The sequence below is a fragment of the Triturus cristatus genome, chromosome 1_1, assembly GCF_964204655.1.
Source record: "Triturus cristatus chromosome 1_1, aTriCri1.1, whole genome shotgun sequence".
NCBI classification, from domain to species: Eukaryota; Metazoa; Chordata; class Amphibia; order Caudata; family Salamandridae; genus Triturus; species Triturus cristatus.
In genome coordinates this window covers 512,554,492-512,569,316 of record NC_140579.1, presented here as the reverse complement: position 1 = coordinate 512,569,316, position 14,825 = coordinate 512,554,492, and the positions used below count along the sequence as shown (strand labels likewise).

Below are 14,825 nucleotides of genomic sequence, written 5' to 3'. Positions count from 1 at the left end.
AAGTACTGGTAAAACAAGCTGCTATACACTCCTACTGGACTAAGCCTGAAGGCTGCTCTCCACACCTACCACTTAAGAGAGCTTTCTAAGGTTGTCTAAGAACACTAAAATCACCGTAAGAGTTGTCTGGATTAGTGCAGGGTGCTACACATACATACGTGAACACAATATACTAAGCCAGCCTCCTACAGGGAGTCATTTGAAAATAATGTTTTCACAGATAAATAGTGAATTGTTTGTCCAATTAGTGACAAATAGAATCAAACTGGTTATTCACTAAAGTGGACTGTGATAGCTGTAGAGCTCCTTGAAGATTTATTCAGAGGAATTTCTTCTCATGCACACTGGACTGAAACCGCACGCAAGTCCCTAAAATATTCAATGGAGAGTTATTCCCTTCCAAATCATTTGAATTAACAATCCGAACTATTTGGAAGCTCCACAAACTAGGAATTGCTTCTCACACAAAAAAGATGGACAATATATCATGAGCATAGTGGGGAAATTTCTTCCCCTTCTACCAGTAAATTACAGGAAAACCGTGGTCCAGGCGTTGGTCACTTATAGACTAGATTATGCTTATGTCCTGTACCTAGGCCTTCCCGAATGCCTTCTCAATCGTTTGCAGGTGGGCCAAAATGCAGCTTCTAGAATGGTACTTATGCTTAAGCCCAGGACTCATATCCCCGCACTTCAAGGCACTACACTGGCTGCCATTAAAAACGAGGATTAGGTTTAAGACGCTGGTGTTATTTTTTAAGGCCCTGCAAGGCAGTGGCGAGGGTTCTCTCAGAAGGATTGTTACCCATGATACACCAGTGAGAACTTTTAGGTCATCCTCAGTGGGTCTTGCCTCCGTCCCTAGAATACACAGCGCCCGGTCTGGAGGTAGTTCTTTTAGGTGTATGGGAACCCTAACCTGAAACCTTCTTCCGGTGTCCCTCAGAACTGTGACGGACCTCGCCGTTTTCAAGAAGCTGCTTAAAACCTGGTTATTCTGCAACTGACCTATTAGCTTTAAGATTCTGCTTGAAAGCAGTTTTTTTTCCTCTGCAGCTAGGGGTGTACGCATGATAGATGGGGACCATTAGCGCCGGGACACTCGGGTTGAGTAGCAGTGTGCTTTATAAATGAACTCATTCATTCATATCTTAATTTCCTTTGGGGTCATTTTAGTATTTCCAGTTAAATTATTTTGGCCCTGAGGATGGTCTTGCGGATTTTGGACATTTGAGACTGAAAAGTCGACACTAAGTCAACCTCTATATTATACAATCACAAAATTATTCACCTTTGGACTGTTTATTCTTCAGTTAAGACGGATATCAAATACTATGAGAATGGACTCTACATACATAGAGATATGGGTCTGTAAAGATTGATACTCATCTGGACTTTGATGAGACATTGTTGATGTATTTTTGGATATTCTTTGCTGTGTACCCCTTGGTTATGTGTACAGAAAATAGATTTGTTTTCATAATTTAATAATTGCATATGCCTGTTTCTTTAGATAATTCACTTGGAAATGTTAAAACATGTGAATAACATGTTGGATTCTATGTGGACAAACAATTCATTCTTAATCGGTGAAAACATTATTTTCCAACGACTCCCACTATTTACCTTTACGATAGTCAATACACAAGCTCACAAGGGGTTACTTGGTTGCCTTTTTTCTTTAAAGTGTCATAGTGTTGATCTGGCCACCACTCGAGTGAGGAGCAGGTGTGGTGACGCTGAATGTCAGAGAGGGTAACGAGAACAAGACAAGAAACGTAGCTTGGTTGATGCCATTGTCATAAGGAGAAGCTGCTGTGGTGACACGTGCAGACCACCAGGTCGGAAATAGAAGCTGCCGAAATTCCTCCCACACCGATAGGGAAGATCAAAGGAAACTTACTGCGACATCAGAGGAGTTCTGAGCCACCCAGCCACAACCCATGCAGAGCTGCATGTGTGATACTCACCAGAGGCAGCCACGGTGCCCGCAAGAGAGACGCTATCAGAGATTCTGATCAGACTGTCCATGCTGGTGCAGGTAAGGGCCAGAAGACCCCAGGGGAACTGGTCTACCAGACAGTACTTCGGGGTTGGAACACTCTTGACTTTTCTAAAAGAGTCGAAGTGGGTCTCTTGAGATTCGGACTACTAGTAGGGCCTAACCTGAATGCTGCCTAAAGTGAATGAAGAATGACCACTACAGCTAAGGAGAGGGAAGTGGGACTCAAAGGGCTGACTATTAAACAATAGAGCCCTAACTTCATGGGACTGTGTGTATTGTTTGTGTATGGCATATTTCACTGTTTGGTCGTTTGTAAAACCTGCTTTTGACATAAAAGAAACTATTTGACTGGACAATGATTCATTTCTGCTAATAAACTATTTAGAGTTGTGTGCCCCTGCCTCCCCTCCTACTTTATTTTATTCAAGGTCAATTAAAGACAAAAAAAAATCCTGGCCAAAGTGCTAATAAGATAATAGGTCAGTACTGAAAACAAAAAAAAGTTACCCTGCGTTTGTGTTGCAGTGAATGGGTGAAAATTAAGAGGTTTATCAGATTTGAAACTGTAGTCTACAGTCACATTAAGAGGCGCTAGAAAATATTCCTTCAGGAAACAAGCTATGTTTGAACCATGATGGCAACAGTTGTAATTAACGCCAGGCAGGACCACTGATACGGTTAGAATGAAAAACTGGAACCTGGTGTGGAATGTTAGGTGATATCTGTGGGTAAACATTTTGTCTCCTCTGCTCTAGACAATTTTATATTTGTTGTTGTTCCTGAATTGTCGGAATTACAACAAGATCACACATGAGGCAAATAAATGTGCAATTCTCAGTAAATATTATGTTAAATAAATAAAATGAAAATGAGACAAATATGAATGCACAACATTAAAAGAATATGTTTATATTGTAAGAAACACAATTTACTTACAAAATCTCTGCCCACGAATATGTTAGCCATGATCGTTTATTAAGTGTAGAAATGCTGTTCCCACTAAAATCTCTATGGGAAAAAATAATATTAAATTATTGCAGATAGACGACGCAAATCAGATGCTTTCCACCTGCCTTAGCACTGTAACGCTTATTGTCTCTACTGACATACTGTCGATTGTACTGATTCTGCACAAGTTGAAAAAAATAAAGTTTGTTTATAAAATAAATATTACTGGAGATAGGATAAGTAGAATCACATGAGCTGAATAAGTTATTCAAATAAAACAGATTCTATGGGCATACTAAATTGGGTAAATGATTTCGGAACCAAAAGGAAAACATACATACATTTAATACTATTTCTCATCATGAAATTATTTTTCAAAACATCAAAACCCCCAATAACCTCAGTGCTGAGTGCATTTCTGGACTTGCATTTAATATTTCATAACTTTTTAATACTAAAGTTATCCATGCCAAATTTGCATACATGATGTGGCTGTAAAAAAAGACACCCAGAGTTTGAGATTTACACTGAAAAGTCCTTTAAACATAGCCATATTTTGCAAAATGTAAAACATTCCAGTAATAAAGAGATTTGCTGTTTTCAGAACACCCACTTCCCAGAAACCGACAAGGATGGATAAACTGTTTTTCGCAATTGCACTTTTGTAAGCGGTGAGGATTGTTATTTTTATAGTTTTTGACCGCTTTCGCATGGCGTAGGTTGCTCAAGGGGGTACCATCTCCCACAGAAAACATTTTAAAATCAGAAGATAGTGAATGTCGCCCCCGACGAATCCACAGCACCCGACCTCAGTAAACTCCACTGACTCCCCGTACAGCAGAGATGCCAATTCAAGCTGCTGACCCACGCACACAAGGCTCTACACAACCAAGGACCAGCCTACATTAACCACCGTCTGAACTTCCACCAACCATCAAGAAGACTACGCTCCACCTCCCTTTCACTTGCTCATACTCCCAGCATCTACTGAAGCAGACGTGGAGGACGCTCCTTCTCCCAAATCATATCAAAGACCTGAAAAAGCCTTCCACGCACCTCCGAACCATCATCTTACTTCCGGAATTACGAATGGCCTTCAAGACCTGGCTGTTCGAATTGGCCTCCGGGACCTGCGAGCACCTGGATATCCTATCGGGTGATTAGCCGCGCTTTACAAATCCTGATTGACTAAATGTAATGGCAAAAAGAAAAATGCACAATAAGCTTTACATATTTAACTTTTCACAGAATGCCAATCTACAAAACTCATATATTAACATGTCCACCAAACACTTTCTGTTGCAGAGATACGTAGAGTATGTAGTTTGTTCACAATCTGGCAACACGCAGAGATAATAACCAAGCTATGGCTTATGTGTTTTTTTGTTATTGTGTACCAACCATGTATTACTTGAAAAAGACAAATCAAATAAGAAGTAATTTGGTATGAACTAGAGCTATGTCTTTTTTAAATGTATCCAAAATCTAAGTTTAGAGAAGGAGTTACTATTGGAACTCTAAATTAACCATAATGTAAAGTGATTGAGACGTTGTTACGTTGTTTTTTAGGCCACTGGCTAAAAGGAATCCAAAAACGTTAAGACTAGACATCCTTGGTATGGCCTTCTCTCAAACCATTTGCCTTCACCCCTCCGGTCTCCTAAATTTTGGTTTTGTTGGCATTAGATCGCTGTGAGCTTTACCCCTGCTAAACAGTGCAAAGTTCTTGTGCTTTCTTTTTAAAACATGATACAATTGCCTTACACCTATTTGGCATATTTAATTTACTTATTAGTCTCCAGTATATGGTATTGCATGTACCAAAGACCTGTAAATTAAAAGCAGCTAGTGGGCCTGCAGTACTCATTGGGCCACACACTAAAGTAACACTTTAAACATGTCTAAGGCCTGCCATTGCAGCCAGTATGCAGTTTTAAACTCCCATTCCGACCTGGCAGAATAAACTTTTCACAAATGATATGAATGATAGAATAAACAAAAGTCACACTATTATCCACAGGAATAATCAATGTTTGTGGTGTGCAACCCTGGTACATAATCTGCCCAGAACACGCTTGTAAATCCAAAAGTCAATAGCTGGTAATCAGAAAGTTAACCAGAACCAGTTCGCACATCCTTCAGGCCCAGAAGCTTCCAAATAAACAGAATCAACACTATTAGTCTGAGCTGTACTTGGCACTATTGTTTCGTTCAGACTAATAGTGTTGATTTTGTTTAATTTAGAAGCCTGTGGCCCTGAAAGCTGCACGTCCTGAGTCTGGTTGACTGTCCAGTTACCAGTTATTGAACCTTTTGCTAAGCCTAATCCCTCCTTTATAATACATTAAAGTCACCCCTAAAATAAGCCCTAATCAGCCCACAGGGTAGGTAGGGTGCATAGTCTTTAAAAAGTGGGACATGTTTGTTTAATAGTTTTACATATCCCGGTAGCAAAAAACACCTAAATTTGTTTTTCAGTGCTGTACGGCTAACCTATCCCATATCAGACGATAACATTGGGCTACCTTATTACATTACCTAAGTGCAACTTTGATTGGGAGCAGGTAGAAACGCCATGTTTGGTCTCAAATGAGCTGTTTTTTAAAATCCTCTTTTATGTTAAAGTCGGATTTTAAGTCACAATTCTGAAAATGACACTTTTAGAATGTTTGCATTTTTTCGCCCTAACCATTTGGGGCCTGCAGACAGTATCCTGTGTCACATGACCCTGCTGTTCGGTTTTGCAGTTTCCTTCCAGACAGTGAGACAACAGGGCTTAGGAGTAGGCATAATGGGCCATCCTGGCATACTGTTTAAAGAAGGAGCCGCCACGTTCACTTTAGAGGGACTTGCACATACGAAGAAAACGAAACATTCATCTTTTGTGACCCTAGACTTCTTGGAGCCTTCGAAGAGGCATAATTGAAATTTCCAGAACCAGATGTGGGGGTAGCCAAAAAGATTCTTCTAATTTAAAGTCTGGAACCAGGTATAAATATTAGACCCTCAGAACAATTCTTCAGTACACTTCAGCAACTGTGGAGTATTTTTGAAGGACTGCCCTGGATCCTCAGAGGACTGCCCTGCTGCATGAGGCCTGCTTTGTACCTCAAAGGACTGCCCTGCGGCTGCCAGAGAGCAGTCCTGCTGTTTGAGGCCTGCCTTGCTCTCCAGAGCACTGTCCTGCTTCTTGAAGCCTGCAATGCTGCTTGAACCCAAGACCACCAGAGCGACAACAAGGTTAGTTGGTTTTGCTCCTATATGAGCAACAGGGACATAATAGGCTCCAGAGACCTTGAACCCTGCATCTAGCCTCTGCTGGAGCGAATGCCCCTCCAATCCTGAACCTTTGGTTGACATGTTAAAGAGATGCTCGCGACTTACCCTAAAGGTTGGGACTGTCTTAGAACAATGTTCAGCAAAAAAGTGGCCTGGGAACTGAAGGGAGACTGGGATCTACTTGATCGCCAGTCTGCTTAAGGTGTATCGCCAGTTGGTCTGACCTTGTAGACACTTCTGCTATGTTCTTCTCCACAGCATCAAATCCTGCTTAGAGAAACCTCCCAGCAAATGTATACAGCCTCGCGGAACCTTCCTCAGCTACATCCTATAGCTTGGTCCTGCTGGAAATTTTTGACTTCCAAAAAAGTTGACAAAGTCTGAAAGTAGGAATCTGCGCCACAACTCCGTTCAGTGGCTCCCGATCGACAACGCCTCCTACCCGGAAACCGCCTACTGCCTTACCTCACTGAACTCCACCTTCTCAGGACCTTTTCTTCAAAATGTCTTTTTGTGTGTGTTTTTATGTATTTACTGTGTGTGTGCTGCATAAATATTTTACGCAGTGCCTCTAAGTTAAGTCTGACTGCTCACCTTTTTTAAGATGCTTCGGACATTGCTGGTTTGATTCATATGGGGAACTGGGAGGCGGCGGGTAGCCCTGTCCACTTTGATGAGGCAGAGGGAGGAGGGGGGAGGGGGGACTGGCGGTCCTGGACTTTGAATGGTACTATCTGGCGGCGCAGCTACAGTGGCTGACAGGCCGTGGCGCGCGAGTTTCGGGGTCCAGAGGGCCCGCGGGGTAGGGTCATTCCACGGCACGTGCTGTCCTTTATTGTGCTGCGGCAGAGCCTCCGGCTGGATCAGCTTACCCTCGAGGAGCGTACGCTCCGCTTGTGCTGGAATCGGAGTCAGAAGCGAGCAGGCTTGGCAGCCCCGTATGCCCCGGAGATTCCGTTGGGCATGTGCACGGCCCTCCCTCATGGCGGGGATTGGTCGGCGTTGGCTGGCTGAGAAGAGCGGGGGGTCCACATGATAGGGGATTTATATAGGGATGGTGTATTGTTGCCGTTCCAGGAATTGCAAGAGGCGTATGACTTACCGAGGGGGGATTATCTTCTGCACACCGCATTGGTGGCGGCGATACAGAAACAGTGGAAGAAGGGGCTTTCGGAGCCCCCGATTTCTTTGGGGTGTCAGTATATTACCATGGCGGCGGGTACGTTCAAGGCTATCACCTCTCTGTACAGGCGGCTATCCACGGAGACGGTGCCACCTATGGATGCCCCGAGGGGCAAATGGGAAGGGGATCTGGGCAGGCCCATTCCGGAGAAGACGTGGGCGCAGATAGTGCGGCGGGCATGGAAGGGCACGCGCAATGCCAGATTCCAACTGGTCCAATTCTACACCTTACACAGGGCTTACCTAACCCCGGTCAAACTCCTTCAGTACTTTGGAGGCTCCCAGTCACCGTGCCCTCGGAGTGGAGGGGGCTGATTTTGGCCATATGTTTTGGTCTTGTGTGGGACTGAGCTCTTATTGGGCGGATGTGGTGGAGTGCCTGAACCAAGTGACGGAGCTAGAGGTGGAGATGGGGACTTGCCTGTTGTGGTTTCCGCACACATCCAAAACCAAGATTACAAGCAAGTTTTGCGATCTAGGATTGATAATGGCGAAGAGGGAGCTCACTATGCATTGGAAAGCCAGATCTGGGCCGAGTTTTAGGAGATGGAAGGCGAGCTTCCTGTCCTGGGCGGGGAGCGAGGGGACGCTGCGCTTGCAGATGGCCAGACGCGCGTCTAATGACAAAGCGCTGGAGGCGGCACGAGCTTGGGGGGCTCTGGTGGAAGGGCTTAAAGCCTCGGAGGAGTCACGTGTGGAGGATAGGGATCCTGGGGACGGGGATAGGCATGTGGCGCCCGGGGTGGGGCCCTCTGGGACGACTGGGGAGCCCGCACTGAATGGAGCCACTTAGGTACGCTTGGGGAGGTCTCAGCGTTTGCACAATGTATGGGCAACTGTTGAATAGTCGTGGTGGCTGGATGGGGTCTTGATGGGTGGTGGGGAGGGGGGGGTGGGTTTCCAGTATCTTGAGAATAGTGGCCATGCCCTCGGGGTTACCTTGGGCTCTGACTTCCCGGACCCCGGTCCCTCCCAGCGGAAGAGAAGAAGGGGTTGATGCGGGCACACTGACAGGGGGGTGGGGGTAGAGAGGGTGGAGGGTTGGGGGTTTAGGGGGGAAGCACGGATTTCTCCTGATGTGTACACTGAGGATTGGATCCTTTTGTTTTTCTCTGTAGCTGGCTTCATTGCGTTGTTTGCAAAACTTTAATAAAAATATTTCACACAAAAAAAAAAGTTAAGTCTGACTGCTTTTGTGCCAAGCAACCAGAGGTTTAAGCACAGGTTAATTGACTTCTGTCATTCACATTGACAAAGACTGTGATTGTTGCTTTCACCACCTCTCAACCAATAACATAATGATCCTACAAGAATGTTTCCCAAAACCAATTTTTAAAGTTTGCAATGGGTGATATCTGCTGTATTTGTGATAAAGAAACTCAATGATCCACCAGTCATTCTTGAAAACATAGAGCCATGCAAATCTAGGGTAGTGTGGCTTGCATAGATCCCACTACTTTTTCGTTCATAGGATTCCCAGCGAATGTCAAACCCAGATTAAAAAATGGGGAAAGTCATACCATCAAGCGCAGAATTCCACATTGTTAAAACGAAATCCGATGTGTGTGAATGGGTCTACAGCACACAAAAGGAAAAGGCAATAACAAAGGAATCTGAGATCCTAAAAAATGGTAGACGTTTACAGTGGAAGATTGCAGAAGTATATGTGACGTGGCCAGCTGCCATTCATGGAACCCAACCACGTTAACACAATTTTGAACATTTTGAAAATTAGAGATGTAGGTGACAACAGCACTTTTGCTTTCTCAGAATTCCCTACAAACATCAAAGTAAGCGTAAAAAACAAACCTAACATCCTCACATGAATCTGATGGAACACTCCAGAAGGTGCAGCCTATGGCAAATGTTCCACTATCTTGAATTCCAACATTTCTCTGGATGAAAATGGTCTACAACCTGGGTGGGTGAGCCTATCAGTTAAAAAAACTACGCAAAAGCATTGGGGCTAAAGTGCCTCTGCATTTTCAACAGTCTTCAACCTTAGGTAAGACATTTTCACTCTTAACCACGTTCCTCTGCTGCAGTTTAAGTACATTATGTTTATGGTTTGAGCTACGAGCTACGTGAAAATTACCAGATAAAACAACTGAAAACAAACACACATATGGCAACAATAATAAGTTGAACTGATGCAGCTAAAGTTGCACTGATGCAGCAATAAAGAAAGTAAGCCTTTAAAAACACACCAAGAGTTGTGCTAAGCTTTACCTTTTGTTGACTCACGTGTGATCCAACCATGATGACAATGCATACAATGCAACCAAGTGGTAAACGGCGGCAGAATCAGACATATAGAATAAGATCACGAGTTCTCTAGGGTTTTGTATGCCATATACCTTAAACATGTCCCCAGAATATTGATTCCAGTGGATTAATTCCGGAAAGGCATCTTCCATTACTTTTGAGATTGAATAAGTGAGTGTCAATCAGTTGGCAATATTACTGCCTGCTAATTACTCTGCCTAGTGTCTACACTATTCTAACTCAAAAGAAAATATTTATCATTAGCACCTCACAATCTATTCGGGGTATTTCGCGCTTAGGCCACTGCAATTTTTTTACCACATAAGGTATCCATGCCAATTTTGCGTCCTTTTCTTCCAAACATCACGGGGATTTTAAAGGTACCCAGGGTTTGTTGATTCCCCTGGAGGGGATCCAGAAATTAGCCAAAATACAACTAAATTTAGTTTTGGGGGGGGGGGGGGGAAGAGGGAGCGCGCTGCAGAGAAAAAGTGCCTATTTTTCCCCGCAAATGGTATCAACAAAGGACAGAATTTTGTCAGAAACAAAAAGAGTTTACACAGTTTTGGCATTTTAATAGGACATAGCCTATTTTTGCTATTTTTTGTGCTTTCAACCTCCTTCCAGTTAGTTGTAGAAACGGGAATGAGAGCAATAATGGATCCTGGAAAGCTATACATTTCTGAAAAGTAGACAGAATTCTGAATTCAGCAAGGGGTCATTTGTGTAAATCCTTCAAGGTTTTTTTTATAGAAACTAATAGTTGAAAATATGAAAAACTGAAAGAGTTGGAAAAAAACGGCCATTTGTGCCAAAGTTTTCACCTGTAACTTCTAAGTATGGCCGATTTTTTTAACATAACATGCGGTTACATCCACTAGACCCTTCCGGTTGTGGGTATATATAGGACTTTTAGGTTCACTGTTAGAACTGGGGGTCTCTAGTTGGCAATGGTATACACCTTTGTCCAAATAGGGACCCTTGCTTCTAAGTCTGGATAACTGGATTACACTCCTAGATAGCCCCTGATCACCTCATTGGTAGCTTGGCACGAGCAGACAGGCTTATCTCAGAGGCAGTGTGTTAAGCATTTGTGAACACATACAGTAATACAGTGAAAACACTACAGATGGACGCCACAAAGGTTTTATAAAAATAAGTATGCTTTATATAGACTTAACACAAGACCACAAACGACAAAAATCCACAATACTGTACTTAAGATTGACATAAAGATGGTAAAAGTTACTAAGTTCAAGTTGATGATAAATGCGACAGTTCTCATAAAAGTACCTGGATGCGTAACGCAAAATAAGCAAAAGGCTCGCAGAGGGAGATGTGTCGGTTCCGTGCTCCGGGGGAGATGATGCGTCACGCCTCAATGCTTGCGCAGAGTAGGGGATGCGTCGTGATCCTTACCGGTGCGGGGGTGATGCGTAGGTTCTCGGCCTGCGGCCCAGTGCGATGCGCAAGATGGCGACTCGATGCGATGCAACAATCCTGGTGCGATGCAAGAAGATGGCGCCCTAGATGCAACGGTGATGCGTTCACGCCCTTGCCTCCTTGCGATGACTCTGTACTTTGGAGCCGTGACAGGTCCTGCCACACGCTTCTCCGGCGATGCGATGGCGACTCTCTCGATGGCGTCACACTTCTTCGGTGATGCGACAGCTTCGATGAAGACACGCTTCCTGGGAGATGCGGCGGCCCGCTTCTCCGGCGATGCGACGACTACAGCTGCGGGGGTGACACGCTTCTTGTTGCGTCTCGCTTCCAGCTCCCAGCGACATGCAGGCTTCTGCAGATAGAATTCCCAGCAAGGAAATACAGAGGGGGAGCTGGTGGTGAAGTCTTTTGTCCCTGAGACTTCAGCAGGAGGCAAGCACAAGTTCAAGCCCTTGGAGAAATATTCTGTAAGATGATGAAAGTCCTTTGAAAAGTTCCTTCACCTTTCCTTGGCAATGAAGACAGCACTGCAGGCCAACCCAGCAAACAGCACACTGGCAGAGGAGCCGTTCAAACTCCTGCAGCTTCCTTGGTTCTTCTCCTCGGCAAAAGGTTCGTCTTGTTCCCAGAAGTGATCTAAATTTCTTGGGTCTGGGTCCCAATATTTATACCCCCAAATCCTTTGTTCTCTGAAGGCAGAGCTACCTCTGCCTAGTCCAAACCAGTTCTTGAGCACTTTGTTTACAGGACTCCTTCTTTCCTTTCACAGTGCAGGGCAGAAACATCAGACGCCCCACAGGAGGTGGAGCCAGCATTGTGGAGGGAAAGCACAGTACTGGAGCACTTTGTTGACATGATTCTTGCTCTTCTTTCATAGTGCAGGGCAGAGACATCAGCCGCACACCAGGAGGTGGAGCCAGCATTGTGGAGGGAAGGCCCAGCCCTATTCAGGTCCCAGGTGCAACTCCTCCCTCCCATCTAGATTATCTCCCTATTCACCACAGGGCTGACTCATTCGGTCTCCTGGAATCCACCAGCCCTGTCACTCAAACTCCAGACAAGGAATACACAACCTAGCAGAGGCAGGCTTGAAAGGTTAGGCAAGAAAATACCTACTTTCTAAAAGTGGTATTTTCAAACACAGAATGTTAAAACCAACTTTACTAAAAGATGTATTTTATCATTCTGAGTTCAGGCATACTAAATTCGAATTTCTACCATGTTCCCTGAGTCAGTTAGGATTATAAAATGTAATAATCTAACTGCCCATTCTGGCCTATGGAGAACAGGTAGCCTTGCAATAGTGAAAAACGAAAATGGCTGTAATTCACTATTAGGACATGATACACACACCAGGGCATGTCCTACCTTATACTTACAATGCACCCAGCCCTTGGGCCTACCATAGGGGTGTCTGATATGAAGAAAAGGTAAGGTTTAAGGACTGGCAAGTGGGTGCACTGGCCAAATCGACATGGCAGTACTAGACTGCACCTAGGCTCTGCAATGGCAGGCCTGGGACACACTTTACAAGCTGCTTCTGTGGGTGGCACAACGAGTGCAGCAAGCCCACCAGCAGCATTTGATTTACAAACCCTGGGCACACATGGTGCACTGTACTAGGGTCTGACAAGTAAATCAAATAACCCAATCATGGAGTCACTAATCAATACATCAAATTAACATAGGGAGCACTTGCACTGTGGCACTGAATAGCAGTGGCACAGTGACCAAAGCACATAACCAGCAAAAACATATCAAAAACAGAGGAGGCAATCCGACAAAAAGGGAGGGAGACTCACGCCAATGATGCCAGGTCTAACATTCACCAAAAACCCGAGGAACACACAGCCAATAACTGTGCAGCGTCTTGCAATGGTTTTTATTGTGTATCGGGCATATAGCAATTCATTTGGGAAAATATAAACAGTGAAAAATCGGTATGAAAGACACCTATGTATTTCTGAAATGGGAACAAAATATAGAGTTCAGAAACAGTAGCTATTTGCACATCTCCGAAATTGTGGGTACCCATACTAACATGTGAATTATAGGACATTTTTCAAAGTGACTTCTTTTTTACACATTGTCTTACATTTGGAAGGCAGAAATGCATCGAAAGTCAATAGGTAATAACAGAAACTCCACAATTATGTGTTCCCCTAAGCCTCCCGATAAAAATGGTACCTCACTTGTGCGAGTAGGCCTAATGCCCGCGACAGGAAACGGCCCAAAAAGCAACGTGGACACTCCACATTTTTACAGTGAAAACAGACCCTATTTTGGCAAAGGGCCTAGCTGTGGATTTTAAACCCTAGCTCAGCCGGCACCTAGGGAAACCTCGCAAACCTATACATTTTTGAAAACTAGACACCCAGGGGAATCCAGGTTGGGGTGACTTGGCTGGCTCTCACCAGGTTCTGTTACCCAGAATTCCTTGTAAACCTAAAACATTGTCCAAAAAACCACATTTTCCTCACATTTCTGTCGTGGAAAGTTCTGGAACCTACGTGGATCCACAAAATTCCACCCACCACGCATTCCCCAAAGTCTTCCGAGAACAATGGTACCTCAATTGTGTGGGAGGCCCAAGTACCCGCTACAGGAAACGGCCCAAATCGCAATGTGGACACACCACATTTTCACAGTGAAAACTGGCCCTTTTTTTTTGCAAAGTGCCTAGCTGTAGATTTTGAATCCTAGCTCTGCCGGCACCATGGGAAACCTATCAAACCTATACATTTTTGAAAACTAGACACCCAGAGGAATTCCAGGAGGGAGTGGACTTGTGTGGTTCTAACCAGGTTCTGTTACCCAGAATCCCCTGCAAACTTTGTAAAAAGAAATCCCCACATTTCTGTGATGGAAAGTTCTGGAATCTGCGTGGATCCACAAAATTCCACCCACTCCGCATTCCCCAAAGTCTTCCGCTAAAAATGGCACCTCACTTGTGTGGGTAGGCATAGTGCCCATGACAGGAAATGGCCTAAAACGCAATGTGGACACACCATATTTTTACAGTGAAAACGGACCCTTTCTTTGCAAAGTGCCTAGCTGTGGATTTGGAGCCCTACCTCTGCTGGCACCTAGGAAAACCTACAAAACTTATACATTTTTGAAAACTAGACACCCAGGGGAATCCAGGATAGGGTGGCTTGGCTGGCTCTCACCAGGTTCTGATACTCAGAATGCCTTGCAAACCTAAAACATTGTCCAAAAAAAACACATTTTCCTCACATTTCTGTCGTGGAAAGTTCTGGAACCTGCGTGGATCCACAATATTCCACCCACCCAGTGTTACCCAAAGTCTTCTGAGAAAAATGGTACCTCACTTGTGTGGGAGGCCGAAGTACCCGCATCAGGAGACGGCCCAAAACGCAACATGGACACACCACATTTTCACAGTGAAAACTGCACTTTTTGCAAAGTGCCTACCTGTAGATTTGGAGCCCTAGCTCTGCCTGTACCTATGGAAACCTACAAAACCTATACATTTTTTAAAACTAGACACCCAGAGGAATGCAGGAGGGGGTGGACTTGTGTGGTTCTAACCAGGTTCTGTTACTCAGAACCCCCTGCAAACCTCAAACTTTGTTAAAAAAACAAATTTTCCAAACATTTCTGTGATGGAAAGTTCTGTATGCCTTCCTTGATACACCACATAAGTTGCCTAAAACACCTGCACAACACAGATGGGAGA

General features: G+C 44.4%; 1 protein-coding gene across 24 annotated transcripts in view; it reads right to left on the bottom strand.

The window, feature by feature from the left end:
* LOC146870509 (leucine-rich repeat-containing protein 37B-like) overlaps positions 1 to 14,825 on the bottom strand; it is a 1,537,525-nt gene that overhangs the window by 1,406,422 nt on the left and 116,278 nt on the right. For 19 of the 24 annotated variants that reach the window (XR_014978279.1, XR_014978281.1, XR_014978282.1 and 16 more), the window contains one exon: positions 2,942 to 3,013. The exons of 3 other annotated variants lie outside the window; for them this stretch is intronic. Coding sequence is in view for 9 of the 21 variants with exons in the window: in XM_085643006.1 (XP_085499132.1) it covers positions 2,942 to 3,013 (72 nt within the window). In the remaining 12 variants the exon portion in view is untranslated. Of the gene's footprint in view, positions 1 to 2,941; positions 3,014 to 4,009; positions 4,144 to 14,825 lie in introns of those variants that run through there. 2 more of the 24 variants (XR_014978288.1, XM_085642999.1) reach the window with 1 other exon arrangement.